This window comes from Taudactylus pleione, unplaced genomic scaffold (assembly GCF_031769625.1).
Source record: "Taudactylus pleione unplaced genomic scaffold, aTauple2 ptg000212l, whole genome shotgun sequence".
Lineage (NCBI taxonomy): Eukaryota > Metazoa > Chordata > Amphibia > Anura > Myobatrachidae > Taudactylus > Taudactylus pleione.
In genome coordinates, this window is record NW_028284614.1 from 5,653,346 (window position 1) to 5,678,106 (window position 24,761).

Genomic DNA, 24,761 nt, shown 5'->3' on the forward strand with positions numbered 1-24,761 from the left:
GAACTTCCTGCTCAAAGAGCAAGAAGTTCCCTGGGGCTTACGAGAGCCCAGACCCAACCTTAGGGTCTGGTCGTAATCCCCGATGGTCGCGATGGTGATGACCATCGCGACCATAACCCTGGTCGGTCGCTAGAGCTGTGGGTGGTAGCCCACAGCCTAGCGATCAACCAGAAGGCAGCACTTAAAAAAGTAAGTGGCCGCCCTCATTCAGAGCGATCGCTTGCATCTTCTGCGGATGGGAACTATCCAGTTTTCAGGGTTACTTGGTTCCGCTGGTTGGATTTCAAGGACTCAGGGACCTATGGGGATATTATCACATCTCACCCCTCCTAATTAATTATCTCCTTATGGTATGTGGATCCTTCTGGTCCTCGGCCAATGGGTTTGGGCACTGATTTGGTTCTCTTGTACTTGGCGGACTGCATTTTCTTTCACTTTTTCTGGGATTCGGAGCTGATTTCCCCTCTTTTCTTTCTTTTCTCTCTCTATTTTTTTTTCTCTTCTTTTCCTTTTTGCTATGGTTTTGTTTTGATTTAATTAGAGACTATTTTGTATGATTTTGTGTTTTCTCCCTTATTATTGTTTTTTTTTATGTCTTATATTTAGATGTTTATATATACTGCTAACATTTTTTTGTTAAATTTGTTTGTTATAAACTAATAAAAATGTATTTGCACTAAAACCAGCTCCGGACCCTTTCCAGCAGGGGGCTGATGCCACAGCCCTTTCACCGTCCCGTCCCCAGCTGTAGCATTAGCCCTGACCACTAGTCAGCCCTGGCCAGGGATCCCTGGGGAGTTGGGGACCCCTCCAATAAAGGGGTCCCCCTCTCCTGGGCACCCCTGGCCTAGGCTGATAGGCTCATTCCCTGACCTGTCATTAGCGTACTGTATCAACATGCTGTAGCGTGTTGATACAGTGTGTCCGGGTCCCTATTTGGATTACTGCGGAGAACATTGTGGGACAAAAGGTGAGTATTGGATCTTTTTTACAGGTACTTCCATTGGAAACTTTACGTTGAGAAGGGGACGTGAACATCTGGGAACAGGTGAGTATGTGTGAGTGTGTATGGATGTAATAAATCTATATTTTCACGGTGTGTGTGTCCTTTTTTACACTACACGTACCAGCGGGCCCTTAATACCCTGCATGCTCATACTTGTAGTTATCCAAGTACCAGCATGCGGGGGAGGGTTGCTGGGACCTGTAGTTCCACTGTAAAGACAATGTTGATAATTCTATTTTTAACACTAAACACTATCAACCCACCACCCAGGGATGGCGGGGATAGCCCTGGGCTATCAGTCTAGGCCAGGGGTGCCCTGGAGAGGGGGACCCATTTACTGGGGGGTACCCAACTCCCCAGGGATCCCTGGCCTGGGCTGTAGTCGGTCAGGGCTGATGCTGCTGGTGGGGGGCCCGGTGAAGGGGCACCCCTGGCTGTGGCATCAGCCCCCTGCTAGAAAGGGTCCGGAACTGGATTTAAATATACGGGGAACCTCACGCCATTTTTTTTCTCCATATATTTAAAAACAGCTCTGTCCCTGCTGCCTAGTGCTGGTTCTTAAATTGCAGTGGAACCCTACACATTTTTTCCCTGTAATTTTAAGAACCAGGACTGGCTGGCAAGTCTGGGGCAGGTTAATCTTTTGGGGGGGACCTCACATTATTTATTTTTTTTAAATAACCCTATTTTAACAATTTACAGAAAGAAACATACACAAATCACAATGATTTGTGTATGTTTCTGACCATCTCTAAGCTCAGGAGGTGGAGAATTTGAAAAGTGATTTGGACAGAGAGTTTACTCCTATCTCACCCGAGCTTGTCATCCCGATTCTTGGTAAAGTTGAGAGATGTATGTTTGAGGTGAAAAGTATTTCTGATTTGGCCCAATGGTGATTTGATTCGAGATTGCTATCTCACCCGAGTTTTACAAGTGAGATGAAAGAAATCTCTCTCTAACCCATCTGACTTTTGCCTTTAGTTGATTTGGAAGGAGGAAAAAAATGAATAAATCACCCGAGATGGTCATCTAGACCTATCTCCATTCTTAGAGTGTAAAACAATTCAAAAAAATAATTTTAAAAATGATCCTGTTCATATAGCAATGAATATACTTTTCAACCGTTGCTGTATTTCTTATAAAATCAGGATATCGTGAAACAATAAGTGAAATAACTTATTTCAACCAATATTTCAATTATATATTGTGTCATTAATTTGTACTTTATATAAATTAAACATATACCGGGGTATTATACATTCATAAAACCGCCGGTTCTCTTTATAGTCAAACAATCTATGTACAAGGTACATTATTCTCAGAAGTCAACACATCTCAATAATTTCCCCACGTATAATTATAGTCGGTATGAGCTCTCCAATGATTTGTATAATATAATCCATAGGTCTAAGCCTTAATAGAATTCCTTGCTATATCAGTATTGTATAGTGTCTCCCAATTTTAGTCACTAATATCATGTAGATAATGTCTAAAATAACTTAATGCACCTAGAGTACGCTGTAAATCATGTGCCTTACATTGATAATACCAGCAATAAATAATATCTGCATAGTCATTCTACTTTCTATGCATCTATGCATAAACCGTATAGTATGTAGCATTATACAGTAGTTATTTCAGAGTAATAATATTCACAATGTGACAGGGAGAATTGAGGTTCAAAGAGGAATCGTATTCTGAACCTATTGGGGGAAAACACCCTTAATATTGCCTATGTTTACCTGTGGTATTGGACAGAGCAACGAGAGATTGAGACCCCCTGAGTGCAGAAAGGAAACAAGGAAAAAAGAGCACCAGCTTCTGCTGTCCCTGCGGTCTCCGGTTACCACCCAAAAAAATTCTCAGGTGTTATTTTCTTATTGAATCATTTGTTAGATGATTCAGGTATGCAGTTGGGAAGCCGGCGGACCTAATCCCGACAGCCGGCTTCCCGACTGCTTTATCCCGGCGAGGGTTAAATGACAGGCGTCTAAATCTAGACACCTGTCATTTTACCGACGCCGGGAGACCGACGCCCAGCATCCCGATCAGCCGCGGGGGAGGGGAGGGTTAGGTTTAGGGTTCCTGGAGGGGACTTAGGGTTAGGCACCCCCCCGGGAGGTTAGGGCTAAGCTAGGGGGAGGGAGGGTTAGGGTTAGGCACCCCCGGGGGGGACTTAGGGTTAGGCACCACCCCGGGGGACTTAGGTTTAGGCATCGGGGAAGCGGGGATTAGGTTTAGGCACTTAGAGGGGGGATTAGGGTTAGGCACTGGGGGGAAGGTTAGGGGAGGGAATTAGGTTAGTCTATACTTACCTTAGGGACGATCGGGATTTTCACCCATGTCGGGCAGCCGCTGTCGGGATTCCAACCGCCGGTCTTGCGTCTGGCGGTAAATCGTACCGATTCCATGATTCAACACCCACCTTATACTGTACTTTCCTGTGGTGCACCGCCGACCATCCATAGATTGGATTTATTTGTTTTTAATAAAACCTCTTTATTAATAAGATTTATGGTGTGTACACATGGTACGATAAAAAGGCATGATATGAACGATAATGATATCATTCATATCGTTATCGTTCATATCATGCATTTTTTGGTACCTTCCAACCCACAAACGGCCAGCGATGCGCGGGCACGTATGGACTATAACGATATCGACCATCGCCCGTGCATGCAGGCCAAACTGGGTGATATCGACCAGGTTACATAGGGACCCACGATCGTTGATCGCGGGTCACTGGCCCATCTTGGTGGTGTCTGGATGATCGATATCGATCATCCAACACTCAGGGAAGGTGCAGGGAAATCGTTCAGCGATATTGTTATCGTTGTCGATCGTAACGTGTGTATGCACCATTAGATGTTGGTCTTACATTAAAAACTGTAACAAAAATATTTTCCTGTGCAGATTAAATATACCCTTCCCCAGAAATATTATGAGAACCTAGTTTGATTATTATTCAGCTTCAGGTGTTATATTTTTGACACTGTCAAAATAAATTTGGTCTGGGTTTACTACACTTGATGCTCTACACCAGGGAACAGCAGCTTATTGCTATTAGAGTGATGGCTAAAATCCAATCAATCAACCAACCAATCTTTGTAATACTGTAGATTCTGCAAAAACAATAAATGCCCTTTAAAGTGTATCTGTTGTCCAAATATATTTGATGCAGTCACAGAGAGTTGCTCCTTACCTATGGAACTCCCAGCCTTGTCTGACCAGACTGTTTCCCCAAACTGCTGTACATTCTTTCAAATGCTCTCTCAAAACCCACCTTTTCTCTCTTGCCTACCTCACCCCTCCTAGACTACTACTGATTGCATCCTCTGCATTTTCCACTTGTGTCCCATCGCTCCTACTGTGTCCCCCTCTCCTGTCCCTCTAGATCAGGGGTCTTCAAACTTGGCCCTCCAGATGCTGTGGAACTACACATCCAAGCATGCACTGCACATAGTTTTAGCATGCTGTTATATCAAAAAGGTGGCAGTGCATGCTGGGATGTGTAGTTCCACAGCAGCTGGAGGGCCAAGTTTGAAGACCCCTGCTCTAGATTGTAAACTCTCACAAGCAGATTACTCTCTATCCTACGTCTTCTGTCTGAGACCTTCCTGTACCTCGCTTGTGCCTATTATGTTTTATGGTCCACTTTTTTGTGCCACAGATCTGATTATTTTGCTTACTCTGTACTCATGTAATTGTGCGCTGACTGCCCGGCGCTGCATAATATGCGTTACTTACCATACATATAAACTGTGATGATGGCGACGATGATGATAGTTTGGTGATGGAAAGAGCAGGGTCCTCCAACAGAATAATAAAGTGATGATCCTAAACACTGATGCAAAAAGATTATCATGTGAGTTCTCCTCACACATCCCATCGGTATGTACTGTGTTTTTCAGACCGCAGAGGTCGCACTCGCAAACCTAAAAAATAAATATGAAAATGAGAAGACCATGGTGACCGAAACAATGACGAAACTGCGGAACGAGCTGAAGGCGCTGAAAGAGGACGCCGCCACCTTCTCATCCCTGAGAGCCATGTTTGCCACCAGGTAACAGTGCTGAGTTACATCTTGAATTTATGAGAATTCTATCATTACTCCACAGTGCAATTCTTTATGCTGCTGTTTAGGTATATGAAGTACAATATGTAGCAGTTAGTGCTATGAGAACTTAAAAGACAATTAAACCATAGCACCCTAACTTTGATCTTTGTGCCTCCCAAAACCAGGTATCAGGGGAGTAACTAGATATTTATAGGCCCCATAGTTTGTAAGGTTCATTATGTATCACCCAATGGTGAAAAATCTATATAACACATGGAACTTTAACAGAGAAGATGCCCCCCCCCCCCAGCTGAGGGCCCATTAGAGGTCACACCCCCTGCACCTATGGTAGTTACACCCTTGTGCAATATCATGAGGCTCTTGATATGCTAGACCTCCCCTCAACTCCCATTACTCTCCTCCATACATTGCTGTGTCCCATCTGTCCTCCTATTCAGGACAAAAATCCTTTGCCAGGACAGTGGTACGGTGCCACTAAATCGGGAGTAGTTTCTCTGCAATTTATTACTGAGCAAAGTACTAGGACCTCATCTCGCAACTCAAGTACTGTCTAATGAGATCTGACGGAAGTCATAAAGCTGAAAGTAGAAATGGTCTATTTATTTCATATCGCTGGCCCAGAGACTGGGTACAAATCCACAAATCAGCACCAGTTTTATTTTTATCTCTGGCACTTGAGAACCAGCCCAACGAGATGGCTTTGTACTACTGCATGATAGAGATGCCCCACCCTCATAAGCAGTGGCTGCTTTGTCTAAGGCAGTGAATTCCAACCAAGTTTGTTGGGACACATTTGTGTGTCAAAGATCTAGGCTGGATGTGTCACAAGAATTTAGTCAGTGTGACAAGAATTTAGGGGTGATAATGAAATGTCTTAATGGATAAGCCCACATTTTTAGGCCGGGATGTACTAAGGTTGCGGTGACCATTCTGCCAGTCACCACAACCTTACTAATAGCATATGTATTAACATATGCGATCAGTATCGCAAAGGACAGCTCTTGCGATAAGAGCTGCCCTTTGCGAAGCAGCCGATGCCAGGTGAGGGGGTCTCCTTGGGAACCCGCCCCCTCCGAGCACCAGGAGCTTCCTGCTGGTGACTTGTGCAGGAAGCCCCGGGCTCCTCCTCCTCCCTGCACCCGGAAGAAGATTAGGAGGAGGAGGAGGACCCAGGAGGAGCATGGGCCGGCGACCATGGAGAGCAGGTGAGTGGGGGCCAGCGATGGGCGACGGCGGGGCGGTGAGGTGTCAGCGTAGCGAAGCGTCGGGAGCAGGGTGCGGTAAGAATCCCATAGGCTTCTATATACTCTCTGCACCGATAAAAGTGTGGCCGGGGCTTAGTACATATGGAAATGCGGTAAAAACCCCGAAAATGTCAAACCGTAACTCAGGTGTCCTAAAGCGAGCTCAGGGAGGACAGAAACCTCCCGTGGAGCAGAACGGGGTTTTTACCACATTTTTCCTTTAGTACATCCCAGCCTTAGACTTTAGTTTAGGGGTCAAATGTGTAAACTAGATCCATCATTATTAACTTGCAGAGCTTTGGCTTCTCACTCTGGACCTGATTAGAGATGGACAGAGTTGCAGAGGTGCACACAAGTGACTGTGCAATTCCGTCCATGTACAATCAAATGCAGCAGGAAGTGTCTGTAGGAAACAGACATCTCCTTGGTGCATCTGCGATCCCAGCGCTGCGACTGAAGTTACAGCTTTGGATCATCATCGCAACCATCAGTCGTGATGGTTGCCCCTTTAACCAGACTGCAGTAGGTGAAGCCTAACCGCAGGCTGACCGGGTCCTAGCACCTTGCGAGGCCAGGAAAATCTGCGTCTACACAGGACAGGCTCGGGATGGATGAGCAGGTTTAGGCATCTTGCAGGGATAGAGCCGGATCTTTAGGAACAGCACACAATGTTTTGCATTCAGGGATCATAGGCACATACAGGGGGGGGTTCCGGTTGGCCCTCTGAGCATCCCACAAGCTGGGTGCCGGTGCTTTCAGCACTAGCAACCATGCCACCCCCTAGACCCTGCGCTCCAGGGCAGCAGCACTAGCCACACCACATCCAGTACATTCCTTGGGTAGAGCACAGAAGCCAGTAAAGGGTCTATGTACTAGCCTTGAAGAGAAATAAAGTGGAGGGAGATAAAGTACCAATTAATGAGCTCCTAACTGCCATTTTTCAATCACAGCCTGTTAAATGAGTTAGGAGCTGATTGGTTGGTACTTTATCTCTCTTCACTTTATCTCTCTTCAAGGCCTAGTACATCTTCCCCTTAGCAAACACCCCTCTCAGTGCCCTCAAAATGGAAGTTCTCCTCAGATATCTGTATAAGATGGGCTCCCTGTGCAGGTTACATTCAGTGTTTTACTGACCAACTTAGAGAATAATGAAGTGTTACTGTAAGAGAATAATTTGGTCACATAATGGACCAGGCTTGATTTATTAGCTGCTTCGGCTTCAGAAGTTCCGTCTCATTTATCCTGTTTTGCCGTCTGCAGCTCTTCCTGTTCTCTGCTGTATTACTACGGCTAACTATTTCCCCGTCAAAAATCGATGCCTATAAGAGAGAGAGATCTTCATCCTGCTGAAATTGCCGGCACATATTGACCGCGCTCCAGTGCTGATGTGAGACAGATAAAGGTCTGGCTGCAGCAGCTGGATTAATAATATTTATTTTCAGGGATTTTAATTAAAAAGCTCATAAAAGAAAATGCAAGTGTTTTTATTATTTTCTTCATTTTTATAGAATTGATTTGCCCCCCCATAGCAGGTGTTTGAGGGGTGTCTGAACCCCTTCCTCTGCATTGTGGGATGCCTGGTGAAATCAGGACTATATAAGACAGGAGCCGCAATGTGCCAATACTGCCTGATCTACGACTCTGTTAAACCTTTAGAGGTCTTATATATTGATTCTAATGTGGTTAAAACGTACTCATTCTGCTATAACTTATAGTGGATGGAGAGTTTACAGTAAGATCATGGTCGTAATTACCATAGGTGCAAGAGGATGCAGCTGATATGGGGCCCAGAGCTGAGGAGGGGGCCCATCTTCCTTATCAAAAGTTACATGTGTTATATACATTTTTCACCATTGGGTGGTACATAGGGGACCTTACAAATGTTTGCTATGGGGCCTTCTAACACCTAGTTACGCCCCTGCGTGCAATGCAAGGTTAGTGCAATAATTATACGGAGGAAAAACACAAAATCCCACCTAAGGTAACTGGCTCAATTATGAGAAAAGAATTTTATGTTATCAGAAATTATGCCACTTTGTATCTTTATTATTGGTTGAATTCATTAATGAATGCTTATTGTAATCTGCTTGGTCTGAAACCCCCTCGTTTAATGCATGCGAATTCGGCTTAAAATAAGCCCGCACCCCGCCCAGATGCAGCCAGGCCCAGGTTTAGTCTGCCCAGGAACACCCGATTTTTGAGCGAAACCCTGACTACTTTAATGTAAGCGCCACTCTTTTGAGACCCGCAAGTGAGGACCGTCCTTCCAAAATCATTCCTAATGTAATGTGACGTGTAACGATATAAGATACGGCCTGGGAAGCGCCCAGCAGCAGAGCTTCTGCTTTGTCGCTCTGCTGTCCTCTATTCTGTGCTTCAAAAAAAGAGGAGAGTTTTTTAAGTTCATTATCAACTTCCATGGACCTCCTTTCATGGGATAAAAATATTCCACAGCAACGTTCCCTTCCCACAGAACCATAGCGGCACTTCAGCTGGCCTGCGCAGCAACATGAAGTGGTCCCAGAGCCAGTAACCCCAGTGACTTGTACATGATTGCGTTGGCTGTCTGAAATTCCATTCCTTTTACAATTTTTTTTTTTTTTTAATGTAAGTCTTTTAAAGGAGATCTCCTATTTTTATTTTTTTTTCCGATTTGCGTCCCTTTATTGATGAGATGATTTAAAAATTATTGGACTTTTTGGCTCCATGTATTACACATCACTGTAACCTTACTGGGTGCATATTCATCTGTTGTAGTTTAAAAAACACATCTTAAAAGGGGAAATTGTTACCTGTGCTGACCCCGGATATGGGACTATTTGCGGTTCCACCACGTCTGGAGGAAGGCCAGGTTACTTGGATAATATAGCTCTTAGACATGGTTCCCTACTCTCCCTGCTCCCTAAGAGCAGTCAGTTCTCCTAGAAGAGAGCTAACCTGCATGTAAGGAGTGTGTGCGTGTACAAATGGCGTCATCAAGCCCCGCCCACCTCCATGAACATGAACTGGCGAATAATTTGCGTAATTATAAGTTCATCATCATCAACTGCCTTGTCCCACCCACCTTTTTTTAATTCCCCTCTCAATCTCCAAGAAGCGAGGTACGAAGAAGAGGAATTAGGTTATGCTTATGGATATATACAGAGTGCGCAAAGCTCTCACCTATGTGTGCCCTATAGAGTCAGTCTCACACGTATGATATTATAATATACTAGAGATGCTCTGTATGGAAAATTGAATGAGGAAAAAAAGGCAAAAATGTAACAATTAAATATATGTTTATTATGCTAGACAAAAAGCACAATGCTCCTGATTAATAAAGATAAAAAAACATAAAGAAATAATAAACAATAGATGAAATTAAATAAAAATAAAAATAAATGGATATAGAGATGACCAAAATTAACTCAAAAACAAAAACAAAACTGGTGGCTGTGCCACAACTGGCTACACCTCTGGTGACGTGGGAGGTGAGTCAGCTCTTTTAGGGAGCAGACTGTCCGTAGTGTACCTACGTGGCCCTGGGTACCATATGTAATATGAAAATGTCTAAAAAAAAAAGGATGAATATTATATATTATACATTTTTATATTACATATGGTACCTTGGGTCTTGGGTCACATAGGTACACTACGGACAGTCTGCTCCCTAAAAGAGCTGACTCACCTCCCAGGTCACCAGAGGTGTAGCCGTTGGGGCACACCCACCAGTGTTTTTTTTGTGTTTTTGCGTTAATTTTGGTCATTATTTAATTTTATCTTTTTTTATAATTTCTTTATGATTTTTTATCTTTATTAATCAGGAAACATATATTTAATTGTTAAATTTTTGCCTTTTTCCTTATTCAATTTTCCATACAGAGCATCTCTAGTATATTATAACATCATGCGCGTGAGACTGACTCTATAGAGCACACATAGGTGAGCGCTTTGCGCACTCTGTATATATCCATTTATCCACAATAGAGAATTTGGGTTTTTCTAGCGCTCAGCTGCTCCCGACACAGGACTCTGTGGGTATTCCACGCGCATATCACACACTGTCTTTTTTGGATAATTATTATGGCTCCCTTACTGCTGTAAATTAAAGGACCACCAATCTCACAGAGTACAACAATATATGTACAGTATACTGTGTAAGACTAATGAGGACTAGTAAACACAGTGTAGAAATAATGTTTTCTATAATCTCCATTGCAAACAATTAGGCACAACTGCTTTAAACAATACCTCTGTTTACTAGTAGATGATCTCTGATCAATATACATTATGTATGTCATTATAGTCTGTATTTGGGGAGGTAGTGAGTTTATGTACACAGAGCAGACGACCATGGGTGGTCCTTAGTGTTCCCTTCTGCTTCCCAGTCCCACCTCTCATCCTTACCCCTTTCCAAAAAAGTTAAGTATCTGCAGTATAGATGGGGATTTAAGCATATACTGTAGGTGGAGAGCAGGTTTTTTGTAGAGAAATATAGGCGAAGATCTTTTCTGGAAGGACTACACTAATGGTGGTGCTCCAAATGGTCTATTGATATTCTGTTTGAAATAGATACAAAAACAATCTAAATAGACCATTAGAAGCACCACCGTCAAACATATATATTTTTTGTATTGCTCCATATGGGTAAAAATAAAAATGTGTAAAAATTAGGTTACAGTGCCTTGAAGTGTGTGCTTCAGCCTACCACCAACTTCCTTCACAGGCAAGTTGGGTCTTCTCCATCATAGAGACGCCAATAAAGTGTCACCATTTTTTCTTACTTTCCGTTTTTTGCCTGAGCAGGTGTGACGAGTATGTGACCCAGCTGGACGAGATGCAGAGGCAACTGGCGGCCGCAGAGGATGAGAAGAAAACCTTGAACTCCCTGTTGCGGATGGCGATCCAGCAGAAACTGGCCCTTACGCAGCGGTTGGAGGACTTGGAGTTCGACCACGAGCAGTCCTGGCGCACCAAAAGCAAGATTGGAAAAAGCAAGATCGGCAGCCCCAAAGTAAGTGCAGAGCCGGCCGCAAGCACAACACTTCTGTGCACTCTGATGCATAGCCAGTTTTTGCCAGTATCACTGATACAGAAAAGCATATACGTAGCTGTCTTACAGGACCAGAACCAGAGATCAATAAAACTAGCTGAAGAGTATTCACCATCTTTTTCTGTCTTCCAGTCTTGAGTTTGTAATGATTGTCGTTACCATGTAATGTGTGGTGTACCGCCATCAGGTCATGTGTATGTTTATGTGGTTTATGTACATTCATAAGGACGGTGTGGATGAAATAAAATTATGTCCAGAAGATACATATTTCCGGGAGTGTAGAGATGTGACTTTTCCATAGCTGCCCAGTCGGCTGACCATAGTCTGCACATCAGGATTATTGGTTTCATTGTTTTTTAGGCTCTTGACATTTTAACGGCACTTGGCCTGAGGGGGCTTCTCTAGTCTACAGAATAAAAGCACATTCCTGTAATGGTCAAGTCGCCGATAACAATGATCATTTTCATTAGTTGTTCACTGAAAATTACACCATCAGAATAGGCTTCAATCCATTGTAAGAAACAATGTACACTTGTATAGAGAGCACTGAAACGTCCTCCGGTCATACTGTGTATGTATATATATATATATATATATATTTACACAGTTCCTTTGATTAAGCACACTCCTTCCAGAGTATATATTGCCGCGGTGCCCGCTACATACAGATATAACAAAATAACAACAAACAAAGTACGGCATTCAGCGGTCTAATAAAGTATCATTTTGGGCTTTAATTGCCTGCCTTCAGGCTGCACATATCAAGCCTGAAGATGGGCAATTAGAGCCCGAAACGTTGCTAGGAACCAACAACTTGTGATTTATTAGACCCCCGAGTGCCGCACTTTGTTGTTTATATATATATGTATATACTGTATATATATATATATATATATATATATATATAAATATATATATACACAACTAACAAGAACTTTATGGAAAATATACAGATGGTAATTTTGAGACTTGGTAGATGGTCATTTTGTGGCTCGGTTCACTCGATGATGTAAGCAAGGCAGACCAACCTGCCATGGTCATAGATCAACCCAGCCATGAGTCCAGGTCCTGACACTGTTTCCAATACTGATGGAACTGGAATGCAATATGTGATATTATTAGTCCATCGAATGGGCTCCATTTACTAACAAATTTGTCCTTCTATGTTATTTACCGTTACCGATTGCCGCGGCTTTTTTTTTTTTTAACTTGAGTTTATCAATAATGTGCTCGTCGGTGAGCGATAGTGTTAAAAATCCTGTCAGCGCTGTTTCTTCTCTGTAAACAGCGCTGACGAATTAAGGTTTTTTTTTTCTGTAATGTGCACGTGTATTAGCATTCCTGGCACATGCGCAGTCTGTGAGACCTGGCTTCCCTCTAGGATCTCTGCCCTGCTGCTGCTGTGGGGGGGAGGGAGGGGGGAGGCGCTGGCTGCTGCACCATGGGGGGGATTATGGATATAGACCTGGATGCCGGCCAACGGGACCACAGCGCTTGCGAGCGCAAATGAACAGAAGCATGAGGCTGGAGAGTTTCAAATAACACAACGAACGGTAAGTAACAAATACCGCTCGCTGATAAATAAAGGCAGCCTACTGATTTAAATGTACAAACGAAAAAAAAAAAACGCTTCATTACAAAGACACTAACATAAATTAATAAATCACAGCATCAAAAGTTTTCATTTGCAAAAAGTTTAAAACACCTCGTTAGTAAATGGAGCCCCACGTTAGAAGAAGTTTGTATTGATAACAAGTTTAATATAGGGATCCGTTTATATACAATCATGCTATTTGCACCAACCATGGACACAACAATGGTAGTTCCGTATGTAGATATCACTTCAAATAAATGCTAGGCGAGTACAATATTCCTTTGGCCAGATTTTACATTTATATATTTGTGGTTTGTGTGTTTCTTTATTCCTTTGTTTGACTGGGATTTTTATTTTGTGTGTTGTATTATATCACTGGGAATTCCCTGCTATCTTTTTCTTTACTGATAATTAAGCTGAGTACACACTGACAGATATATTGGCTGATCAAAGGATCTGCCAATATATCGGGTGCCCGGCTGCCAGCGATATGTCTGTGAATGACGCCGTATCGCATCGGCTCTGCTGCACAGCCCATGGACAGATATATTTTCAGATAAAATGGTTTCAGGCAATCGAGATAAGTTGTAAACCAGTGAGATGAAATAAACCCCTAAAACTTTTGTTCGTGTACAAACATAAAAATGAATGGCCCCATTCATTTCAGTGTTCCTTCCACAGGTGAGATAAAAACGCCATTGTAATGAATGGGCACATTGGAACAAATGATAGAAACTCCATCTGTGAAGTTTCCCATTACTAGCGAAACAAGCTTAATATGGGGAGGAATTCTATTTGCTTGCGGAGTTCCATAGGAGCCGCGTGCAATGAGTGATGCTCTGTAACCGACAAATATGGTAGAGCTGCCTTCTCTGATTTATGTTGTGCAGAAATCATTGTAAACACAAAGTAAAATCCCTATTTTAGGTCATGGTCATTGACTGCGGCAGGGATAATTGAATAGCTTATTGTCAATATTTTAAGCTTACTAATTATTGGAATTGCTGTGGAAGCTTTCAACATGCAACATCATCAAAGTGTTCACATAGAAATAAACAACGCCATTAAAGACTTCAGGATCGCCATTTATGTGATAATAGACCAATTACTGCTGCTGGGGGTGCTCTGTGGACAGGTAAAAAAAAAAAAAGCAGGGTCATTCAGGAATGCACCTGACAATGTCCCAAGGGTTTCCAAATGACGGTTTATTCTATAATTACATATACAGATATTTTAATTTTAATACACTTCTTAATGTCAATGGAGCAGAGTTTTAACCTTTGGAACATTGGAACTAATGGAGGTTTCACTGAGATTTCGTAATCATCTTATTTTTCTTCCTTCTGGTGATTTCTAGTAATTTTGACTGACTTAAAAAGTTGAAAAAATAACATCTACTAGTTCCCTCACTTTAGCTATAAACATCTGGAAAGCTTGTTTTTTTTTTTTAATTGTAATTTAGACTTATTATCTGTAAACCCTTGTCCGCTCTTATATATACATATAGAGGCAGCCATTTTGTCACAATACTGATGTATTTATTGACATCCAATGGCCACAAGAGCTCTAGTGGCCATTGGATTTCTATAAATACATCAGTATTGTGATAAAATGGCTGCCTCTGTATGTACTGAGCAACTTGAGAATGTCTTGACTATTGATAGCAAATGCTCAGATGTAAGCCAGGTTAGCACAAAAGTGGTAGTCACATGTTAGCGGACTTGGAGCTTGATTCAGAGATGTGCGCCAATGCATTCGCACTTGCGATCCCACACTCCCGCTGCTGTTCGAAAATATGCTAATGTTTTAGCCGGCTGGAAATGTATTGAGACGCCCACTGATGGCTTTGCAGATCCAAGCAAGTGAGTACAGGTACGCAGCCACTGTCGCAGATTATTCGATAATCGGCCATCTGAGTAGCTCTATGTTCATGCAGAATGGCCGACCAAACTGAGATGTCGGAACCACTTTATTTGTGTACAGGATTACAGATGCAGGCAACGAGACACCCTGAAAATGGCCGGGACACTCCTGCGTTTTTAGTCGCCACTTCCCGGTACTTCCCCATACGATCCCTGACTGTCACTCACTTTGCGAAGTAATCCTTACAGCAAGCAGCATCACAAAAGTACCTTGGCGCGTGCGCAGTGTGACTGTGATGCATGCACAGTCGACCGATAATCGCTCAACTATGTAACTATCGGAATAGCATACATCTGTTAATCAGGCCTTTGGCACACAAAAAGGTAGTCAGTATTAAGCTGGGTCAGTACAAAAGTCGTCAGTCAGACATAAGTCAAGTTGGCACACAAGCAGGTAGTAGATAATACAAGAGGATTTGGTCAGCCAAGACATCAGCGTCTTTGTGAGTGTGACCAGTGATGTTCAATGTATGCCCTCAGTGTTATTATTGTAGTTTATTAAAAAGAGACCTGCTGAATAATGATAATAATAATAATAATAATAATAATAATAATAATATTTATACAAATTTTTGGGAAAAATAATATACCAATTTGTCAAATTATTTTTAAGGGTCTTGACAAGTTGACAGTTTTTCTTAAGTTCTTGTCATTGACAGTACAGTCCAGAATGTAGCTACCAGGTAAACTGTAGATTTTATTTTATATGGTAAATTCATATAATATTGCACTATACAAAAATTCAACCAGGTTATTCAATCAACACATTGAAATAGACAAACTAATACTAGGTACCAATACAACAAAAATGCTACACGGTAGACTAAACAACCTTACTAGTTGTTTGATTATGTAACCTGAGTTAAATGTTACCTGTTTGCTAGAATATTTTCTGTACTCAAACTAGATATCTGATAGAGAGCAAAATACTAAAGTTCGATAACATATTATTTATAACAAAATCATCTAAGCTTCACACAATAAATGTATACAGTTGATTACCCTAAACCTGATTAGCTAGTGACATAATTCTGATTCTGTTTATTCAATTATTTACCAATAAACAGTGTGTTATAAGTTTCAGACATTATTTTTCACTACACCTGTTTACAATTAGCACTTTTCAAGATATTTGTCGGGGGCATTCACTATAAGGCGAATCTGGATACTGACTGAAGCTGTGTAGTTGAAAGGATCCTCTATAGAGGCCTGGGGGATATGATCTGCAACCACCAATTTATACTATTAAAATCCATGGTACTTCCTCATTATTGTCCTCTTACAGACACCAGGGTGAAAACGGTATGGAAAGCATGTCATCAAATGTCTACCATACATACAGAAATTCTCTGTTTTACTCTAGCTTCCATATTATGAACTGATCATTTATTTAAAAAAATTAAATCAGCCCAAGAATACTGCCATTGTTCCAAAGGCAAGTGTGTGTGTATGTGTGATGAGGTGTAACATATAACTGGTTAACCTTGCACCTAAAAGAAAATATATAGGAGCTTCTCTGAAATTCAGTATATACTCATAAAGTTATGATGTTAAATTATCCCTGTTGAAGAAGACTGAAATTTTTGGAGAAAAAAATAAAAAAACAAGCTTTTCTGAACTAATCTTTAACAGTGGATCTATGTAGATGGAATGTGGTTGTCTCTTCTGCCATAAAGAGGTAACAGGACTGGCAAACAAAAATCACTCTTACTAATAAATACAATCAGATTTTAGAATCCTCTCAATATAAAAAAAACAAATTAAATTTTATGAAGATGTCATGTAAATATCATTAATCTAATTTTATCCTACAAATTTTAAATTCATAAAGCAATTTTTTTTCTTAACTGCACATTAAAATATTTGCAAAACAAGGTACAAATTACGTGCCCATGGCAGTACCACAGTTTTGCAAATAGCACTTTTCTAAAACTTTCCAATATAAATAAGCTCACCTACAAAAAGACTTATGATCTGTTAACTAAATATCTAAATGATATAGGAATTCTCTACAGACTGTAAGCCATTTTCTATACTGTAAGGATGTGTATAAGAACTGCATATCTATAGTTGGCCAGGATTAATCTTAATAAAATTCAAAACTATTCAAAGCTTGCAGAACCAAAGTGGTGTTCTTTAAATAAGAAGTTAATTTTACAATAATTTTTTTTGAAAAACATCAACATTGTCAGATGCACTACAAGGAATCTATACCAACTGTAATAGGGTGTCCTGGGGGATTCACCAAACTCTTTGTTTTGTGTGGTCTCACCACTTCTAACTAATACAGAGTGGTTTTCACAGGCTCTAACCAGTCTGTATTGATTACAAGCTGACAGGATACCTAGAACAGTATATTCCCTTCACTGATATGGTTAATTTTTTATTTTTTCCCCTTAATGGATTGTAAGCTGGAAGAAAGAAAATGATCCCCCAAAGGATTAAAATGAGCAATAAAGTAGAAATCGAGAGGAGAAACGTTCAAGCGTGCTGGCACTTGTACTTCTATGAAGCAGCATGCTCTATCAGTATTAGTTGTTCTGCAAGCTCCAGCATACCAAAGCAAGTAAGGCATGCACCAGCAAAAAAAAAAAACTATCTATGTTTTAACCAGTGATTAGCAAAAACCATTTTTTGTTAATTTTCTGTTGGTTTATTGATGGAATGAGAAGAGATGTGGAAGTTGGAGAACTTAAAGATGAAGCAGTCATTGCAGAAATCTGAAGACCGTTACCTGCTGGCAACCATGACTGTCCTTCACCATTTATATAAACTGAACCGACTTCATATTCCGGAAAACACTTTGACGCTTGTGCTACATGGATATTTTGCGGTTATCCGCCTGCATTGAGTAGCTTGTGCTCTGTAGTTTTCCTTGGCATCATGCTTCCTGTTGAATAGAGAACTAGAACAATTTGTCACCATATTTGGCTGCAGCTGCTACCACTAAGGAGGCCACGAAGATCAGAGATGGCAACAGCAATGACAGTAAATCTCTCTGTGTCCAGTAGCTGAACTTAGATAGTATCCAGTAGATCTTAAAATGAATAACTCTGCCCCTGGTGTGATATGTCCTTAATGCCACCTTGTAATTTACCTCTGAAATGTGCCAAATAAGAGGTTGGTCATTGTGGTGATCCATTTGGTTGCTGCCAGGAAGCTTTACAAAAATGGTCTGGATAGTTGGTGTGTTACAGAGCATATAAAAATCCACTTGGTATTGCATTCACCTTCTTAAAGGTAGTGATCGGGTATTGCTCCAGTGAATAAAGATGTTTTCTTAGAATCCCAAATTATTTATCTATTTAATATTTATCCTTCCCAAAAATGTAAATTAACAGCAAAACTACACGCAGTGTCATTGGTATAGAAGAGAGCAAAACAAATTGTGTGAATGCACTTGCCTTTGATAGAAATAAACAGCTTTTGTACAGTAACTACACCGATGCCCACTTGTGACTAGTGGGTAAATGATTGAATTTCTTTGGCTTTCCAAGAAGTAATGGGGTGTGTTAGTCAGAACAGATCAGTTTGTTTGAGCTCTGTCCTCCTTTTTTTTGTTTTTCTCATAGTTGACCAAGAATAAACAATATTGGAGAAGACAGAGTGCACATTATATGAAGAAGGTCAATGATGACCAGCAAACCTATTTTTTGCACTCTCCTGTCACAACTTCCCTTTGGACATTACTTACGCTGATGTCCAACAATGATATGTGAAAAACCAAAAATTATATTGATGACATTTAGATGTATTTAAATTATGAATTATTATATCAGAATGTATAACAGTAATTTATTATTAATAATACACAAATTATATATATCATAAATAAAACACTTTTATAATTAAAATACATTTTTTTAAAAATATGAAAAAAGAGAATTGGTCTGAAATTACAAGCTTTCCTTCCACGTGCAACTCAATTTGCAGATCTGGTCTGAATCTGCGAAACGCGTTTCATGTGTGTTGGTGTTGGGGCATAAACACGTATATATATGGAATTCTGTAACTGACCACCCAAGTCTATCTTAGCCATCCTCACATCTGGTTATAATATATATTCTATGGAAACAGGTGTCACTGATGATGCAGGTTTGCCAAGAATAAAACATGTGCTAAGGGCAGAATCTTAGGTGGGTGAGAATGCTTGCATACCTAATTGCTGGATGTCTTTCTGAGAGAATATCCACTCTCATGACACTCAATACCCTGATAAGTCAGAGTGACAACAAGGGGCTTGTCTGCAGTTAGTAGTGTCAGAGTCCAGGATAAAAGCTGCACCTATACCACTGCATCTCAGGTCCATTAGCATTACATTGGTTGCCTTGATGCCTTCACCCAATTCCTGGTGTGACAGTTGCAAGGCAGTCTTTCAGAGTGGTATGGTTGTTTTATTGGTGACTTATTGGGATTGGCGGCAGGTGGAGTCTTTCATAGTGGTATGGTTGTTCTGTTGGTGATTTATTGGGTTTGGCCACAGGTGGAGTCTTTCATAGTGGTACGGTTGTTCTGTTGGTGACTTATTGGGATTGGCCACAGGTTTAATCTTTCAGAGTGATATGTTTGTTCTGTTGGTGGCTTATTGGGATTGGCGGCAGGTGGAGTCTTTCATAGTGGTATGGTTGTTCTGTTGGTGACTGATTGGGATTGGCCGCAAGTGGAGTCTATCAGGGTGGTATGGTTGTTCTGTTGTTGACTTATTGGGATTGGCCGCAGGTGGAGTCTTTCATACTGGTATGGTTGTTCTGTTGGTGATTTATTGGGATTCACTGCAGATGGAGTCTTTCATACCGGTATGGTTGTTCTGTTAGTGACTTATTGGGATTGGCCGCAGGTGGAGGCTTTCAGAGTGATATGGTTGTTCTGTTGGTGACTTATTGGGATTGGCCACAGTTGGAGTCTTTCATAGTGGTATAGATGTTCTGTGGTGACTTATTGGGAATTTCCGCAGGTGGAGTCTTTCATACCGGTATGGTTGTTCTGTTGGTGACTTACTGGCATTAGCATCATGTGGTTTCTTAGGCTGTGAGCAGCACACACTCATTGCCAGTAATAGGCTTCTGATGCCTGGCTTGTCTGCTGTTTCATTGCTTTAAAAGAAAATTAATTATAAAATGCAATAAATCTAAAAATAAAGCCTGAAACAAAATAAAAAATCTCACTTCAAAGTTGCTGCTACACAATTCATGGTCACCTTTCTGCTTCTTCAGGGAATTTCATAGTCCTAAAAAAAACTCTGACTTATACCCCAAAATGTAGTCATCACCTTGCACAGAGAACATTTTGGTTGTTCGACTATTTTGTGGAACATGTGGAACAATTTGGCAAATTAGTATTTTCAGTTTTGCAGCATTGCAAAGAGGGGCCTTTGCATTTTTAATGAAGTGATCTTTATATTATAATTGTTGGGTACATAGCACACTTGCCTACTCTCCCACAAAGTCCAGGAGGCTCCCAAATTTCAGGTGTCCTTCCAGATTCCTTGGTGACTAGGCCGCCAACCTCATCCTGTTTGCTTCCCTAGTGCAGTGGGCAGGGCCTTGATAATGTGATTCATAGCTATGCAAATCACGTTGCCACACTTACCACTAGGACCTACACTTTAGGATCTCTGAGAGGAGAATTAACACTTAGTAAAGTCACTAGATCCTTGTGAATTGTAACTCTGAAAATAAGTTCAGGTCATAAAATGGTTGCCTCGGCAATGTGAAATTGACAGTGACTCTTTTTTACGTATCACCCAACACTAACTGATGCCGTAATCAGGACATGGGGGAGCATGGCTCCATCATCCTGGGAAATTGGGGCAGTTGGGAATTATTGAAGATGGTATACTTGCAAGTTGCATTGTCGTCTGTTATTTATTTATTTGGAAAATACATTTGGAAGTAAAGCTCATTGCACAGAACATCAACTTTTAACGAACTGCCCCATTCTGTAATGAATTAGTTCTATTAGCATGTAATAATTTTCAACAATTCCTCGTCAATGATATGTTGACATATAACTTTACAAATCTGTATTTGGTATATTAGTATGCTCTTTTCTGCTATCCTGAAACAAAGCTATTTGTGAATTTTATAACATTTGATGTTACAGTTTTATTCTATGTGGATCTCTTGCCTTCACACACTAGAGGCAGCCATTTTGTAAGCTGGATCAATATTCACATGAATACAGCACAAGGGAGCCGTGGCATTATGCCACTTCACGGTTCAAATAATAACAAGGCTGCTTTATTATGTTTATTAGTCCTACTAACAAAATGGCTGCCTCCACTAAATGTAGGTGGCCAGTGCACTAGTGCATCTTAGAATAGTTTCCAACCCCTTACAATTTTTCCTTGTTTATGATGCAGTTTCTCTTGTTTATAACCGGTAATGTATGGAATGTTTACCTGGAATTGAAAATATACTACAATTACTATGTATTACATTAGCATGCATGTAGTTTGTTATAACTGATGTTGTTAACTCCAGTAAAGTTGGCTTATTTCAAATGTTGCCTATAAATCCATTAGTCTATTTTTAATGGGGATTAAACTGACTTAAATTCCTGGGTCTAATATGCCGATGAGATACTGATAGAACATTCAGCCTGAGAAACTTGTTGCCCTTAAAAGAGCTACTGATAACATTCGCAAATACAGATGTAAACGTTCCCATTCCCTGATAGAAATATAGTTGTATGCCATTGTATTTTTATTTTCTATAAGCTTGTGTTATGTGTTTTTTGTGTTGTGTCTAAAAGTGGCTGGCTGATTTTCGCCCCTTGATGGGATTTCTTACAGGAAGTCTGCTGTGTGTCAGAAAATATCTTCCCCTGCGATTACAGATTTACCCTAAATAATTTCCCTTACTATAAGCATCTGAAACTTTTCCATCTTTGCAAATGTTATTAGTAGCTGTGTTATATAAGACAACTTGTATTTTACATTTAGCGGCCATTAAAGTTAAAATAATGGGCAGGAAACCTTACATTATAACAATCTGTAGACATTAGATGTTCGAAAAATTCACATTTAAATTTTACTAGTGGTATAGCAAATGAGAATATCAGATCCTCTGCGTACAAATGCTCAATTATAAGAGAGCACCTGATTCTCCTTTAAAGGGGAGCAGCTAGGAATTTGTTGGTACTTAGTGTAATCCACGGGTTTTTCAAGATTAAGGAGCAAATTGCATCTCCACTTAACACCAAAGCAGCCAAAGGATCAAGGGGCAATGACAAGCACCTCTGATTTCCCGCAACCCCGAGTGCAGGCGTCAGGTAGCTGCAGTTAAGCTCAGAGCGCGACGTCGTCCGTTCACCAACACCAGGTAACACATTTGCTGTCTTTGCAGCAGTTCCCAGCTCCAGCAAGAAACCCGCTTCACACGTATTGCACCAAGTTACCATTCCAAGCAACGCAGGACAGGCCACCACTCAGGTTCCCAGCAGCAACATCATCATCCGCCAACTCCAGCCCAGAGAAGCCATCTTCACACCTCTTCCACCAGCTGTCAGCTTCGAGGAGCACAGGACAGCTTAATACACAGTGCTTCTCCCCGCTGCAGGCTTCCAGACAAAGTTTTACATACAGTCCGGAATCTTCTAGCTCCCGACTGCAGAAAAACATCTTCAGTTATGCAGCTTCATCATCATCATCACCACCACCCAGTACCCGAGAAGCTCACTCTTTAACTTCCACAGCTCTATGTTCCAGACAAAAAGGTAACTGCTATCCGCTTGCCGCATGTTCCCCCAGATACATGCAGCAGCGGCAGACTAACTATCCATTATTTCAATCAAGGCTTCAGGAGGCAAGGGTTTTCTCTCCAAGACCGCTAACCAGTCCCCTCTATACAGAACGCCCTAACCTCAGTGAAACATTGTTTAGTCCAGAATCAAATCATTGAATTTAAAAAAAAATTGTTACTCTTTGTTAAAACTAATCTGTGCCACTCTTTCCAGTCTTGAGATTTCAGGGCAGTTGGCCAACTGTATGTTTGTGGATGTTCTGTGCAATTGGCCTGCAAATAACATGTCAGAGGCTGGAAGCATGCTTAGAGAAGTGTATGAGTGAGGTGGCCCAGGCTTTAGTAGATTTTCAAAGGCGTCACTAGTTTTTTTAGAGGATAAGAGGGTTCTGTCATGGAATGAACATGTATGGGTGTTAAGCACAATCTAAATTTTATTGTTTCGTTTTTTTTGTTGGTTTTCCCAAGTGGCCTTGAAAGCGGTGACGTACTACCACTAACAACACAAGGAGTTTTCAATGGTATTACAGTATAGCAGTATATCACCGGGATTTTTTTATATAGTATACAGTCCTTATGACAATCTTATGTTTTCTGTAAATTATGCAGATAAGGTATTGACAAGAAGCATCGGACAATGTGCACTCTACAAACGAGTATTTTGACTGGAGAAAAAAACTTTCTAGTCTGTTAATTCCTGTCTTCATCTTTAATCTTTAACATTGCGTCAAGTTTATCCTTTAGCTTTAAAGATGAATGAAGTTGGTTTATTGAAATATTATTTTGGATCTTAGACTTCAAGAAGAACTTCTTTCCGGATCTAAAGTCATACTGTAACATCCCCACTATCCAACTAGAAGAATCATAGAGGTCCACTAGTTGGGTTACCCAGCATTTGTGAACTATACAACCCCTGGTTCCTGATTAATGATCAGTCTCTTAAAATTTAAGTTTTCCAACACAATAGTGCTTTCTTATATTGTACCCTCTGAGTGTCGAATTAGTGTAACAGGTTATCAAAATTACAGTGATGAAATACCAGCATTTCAGGAGGCCAGAGAATATGTGATGGAAAAAAAATCTGTTTACTTTAGTGTTAATTTTAGATATATACTTAGCATCTTCACATTGAAGAGACTATCCTCACCCACCTGAGATATTCCTATTAATTTCAAATTTTTGAGTCTTAATTAGTATTCTCTAATCATATACTTTAAATTATTCAGTTATATAATAGACATTTGAAATACAACACTAGCTTCAAACAGTAGATGGCAGTAATACTTTATCTAAATATTAAAGGATGTGAGCTGTGTATGCTATTAAACCTACATCTAATGCTGCATACACATGGTCAGATAAACTGTCAGATTTTAAGGATAACAAACCTATCGTAATTGTTACAATCTGACAGTTTCTGGCCCCTGCAAACGATGGTCGATGCGTGACCACATATGGTCATTATCGACCAACTACCGTTGTCTGTGCAAGCAGGCAGACCTGGTCGATATCGACCAGGTTAGCCTGCTTGCTATAGGGACGTTTGCGGTACGTTATAGTCGTTAAGGGGTTACTGCATGTGTTGGATGAACATACATTATTATGATAAGATTTTGCTTATTTTTTTCTTGGAGAAAGAACAATAATAGTATATTTTAATCTATTTATAAATGGTCTTTTATATCATTCTAATGTAAAAAGTCATACATCATCATCTAACAAACGTGACAGCAACAACATGCAAAGTTGTCCTACCTCTGCCAGCAAGAGATTTGATTGTAGATCTACCATGTGGAGCATATTATAAATTGCAGGTGTCCCAAAATCTGGGCCACTTGATTCTGCTAGAGTGTAGTAGGGTGATGTTACAGTAGACCTTAAGTTCTGTTTGAAGTTATTTCTAATGACCATTTTAAAGATGACTATTTTCAACACCAGTATCTGGTGCCTAATTTGAATGTATTTTTTCTACCACAAGATAGAGGCTTTATTTAAAGCTGTTTGGGGGCTATAGCTCATACTGTTTTAGAGCCTATACTACATTACGCATGGTACGGGTCAAGTACTTATTTTTGTTTGTTTGGGGTTTTTTTTACTGCTGTTCAAAACCTTCAATTTACCTGGTAATTTACAACCATCC

General features: G+C 40.6%; 1 protein-coding gene across 6 annotated transcripts in view; it reads left to right on the plus strand.

Annotated features, from left to right (window-relative positions):
• BICD1 (BICD cargo adaptor 1) overlaps window positions 1–24,761 on the plus strand; it is a 215,580-nt gene that overhangs the window by 171,369 nt on the left and 19,450 nt on the right. For 4 of the 6 annotated variants that reach the window (XM_088478276.1, XM_088478277.1, XM_088478279.1 and 1 more), the window contains exons 6-7: window positions 4,921–5,072; window positions 11,117–11,324. In XM_088478276.1, the coding sequence (XP_088334402.1) occupies window positions 4,921–5,072; window positions 11,117–11,324 (360 nt within the window). Of the gene's footprint in view, window positions 1–4,920; window positions 5,073–11,116; window positions 11,325–22,225; window positions 22,781–24,761 lie in introns of those variants that run through there. The other 2 variants (XM_088478275.1, XM_088478274.1) reach the window with 2 other exon arrangements.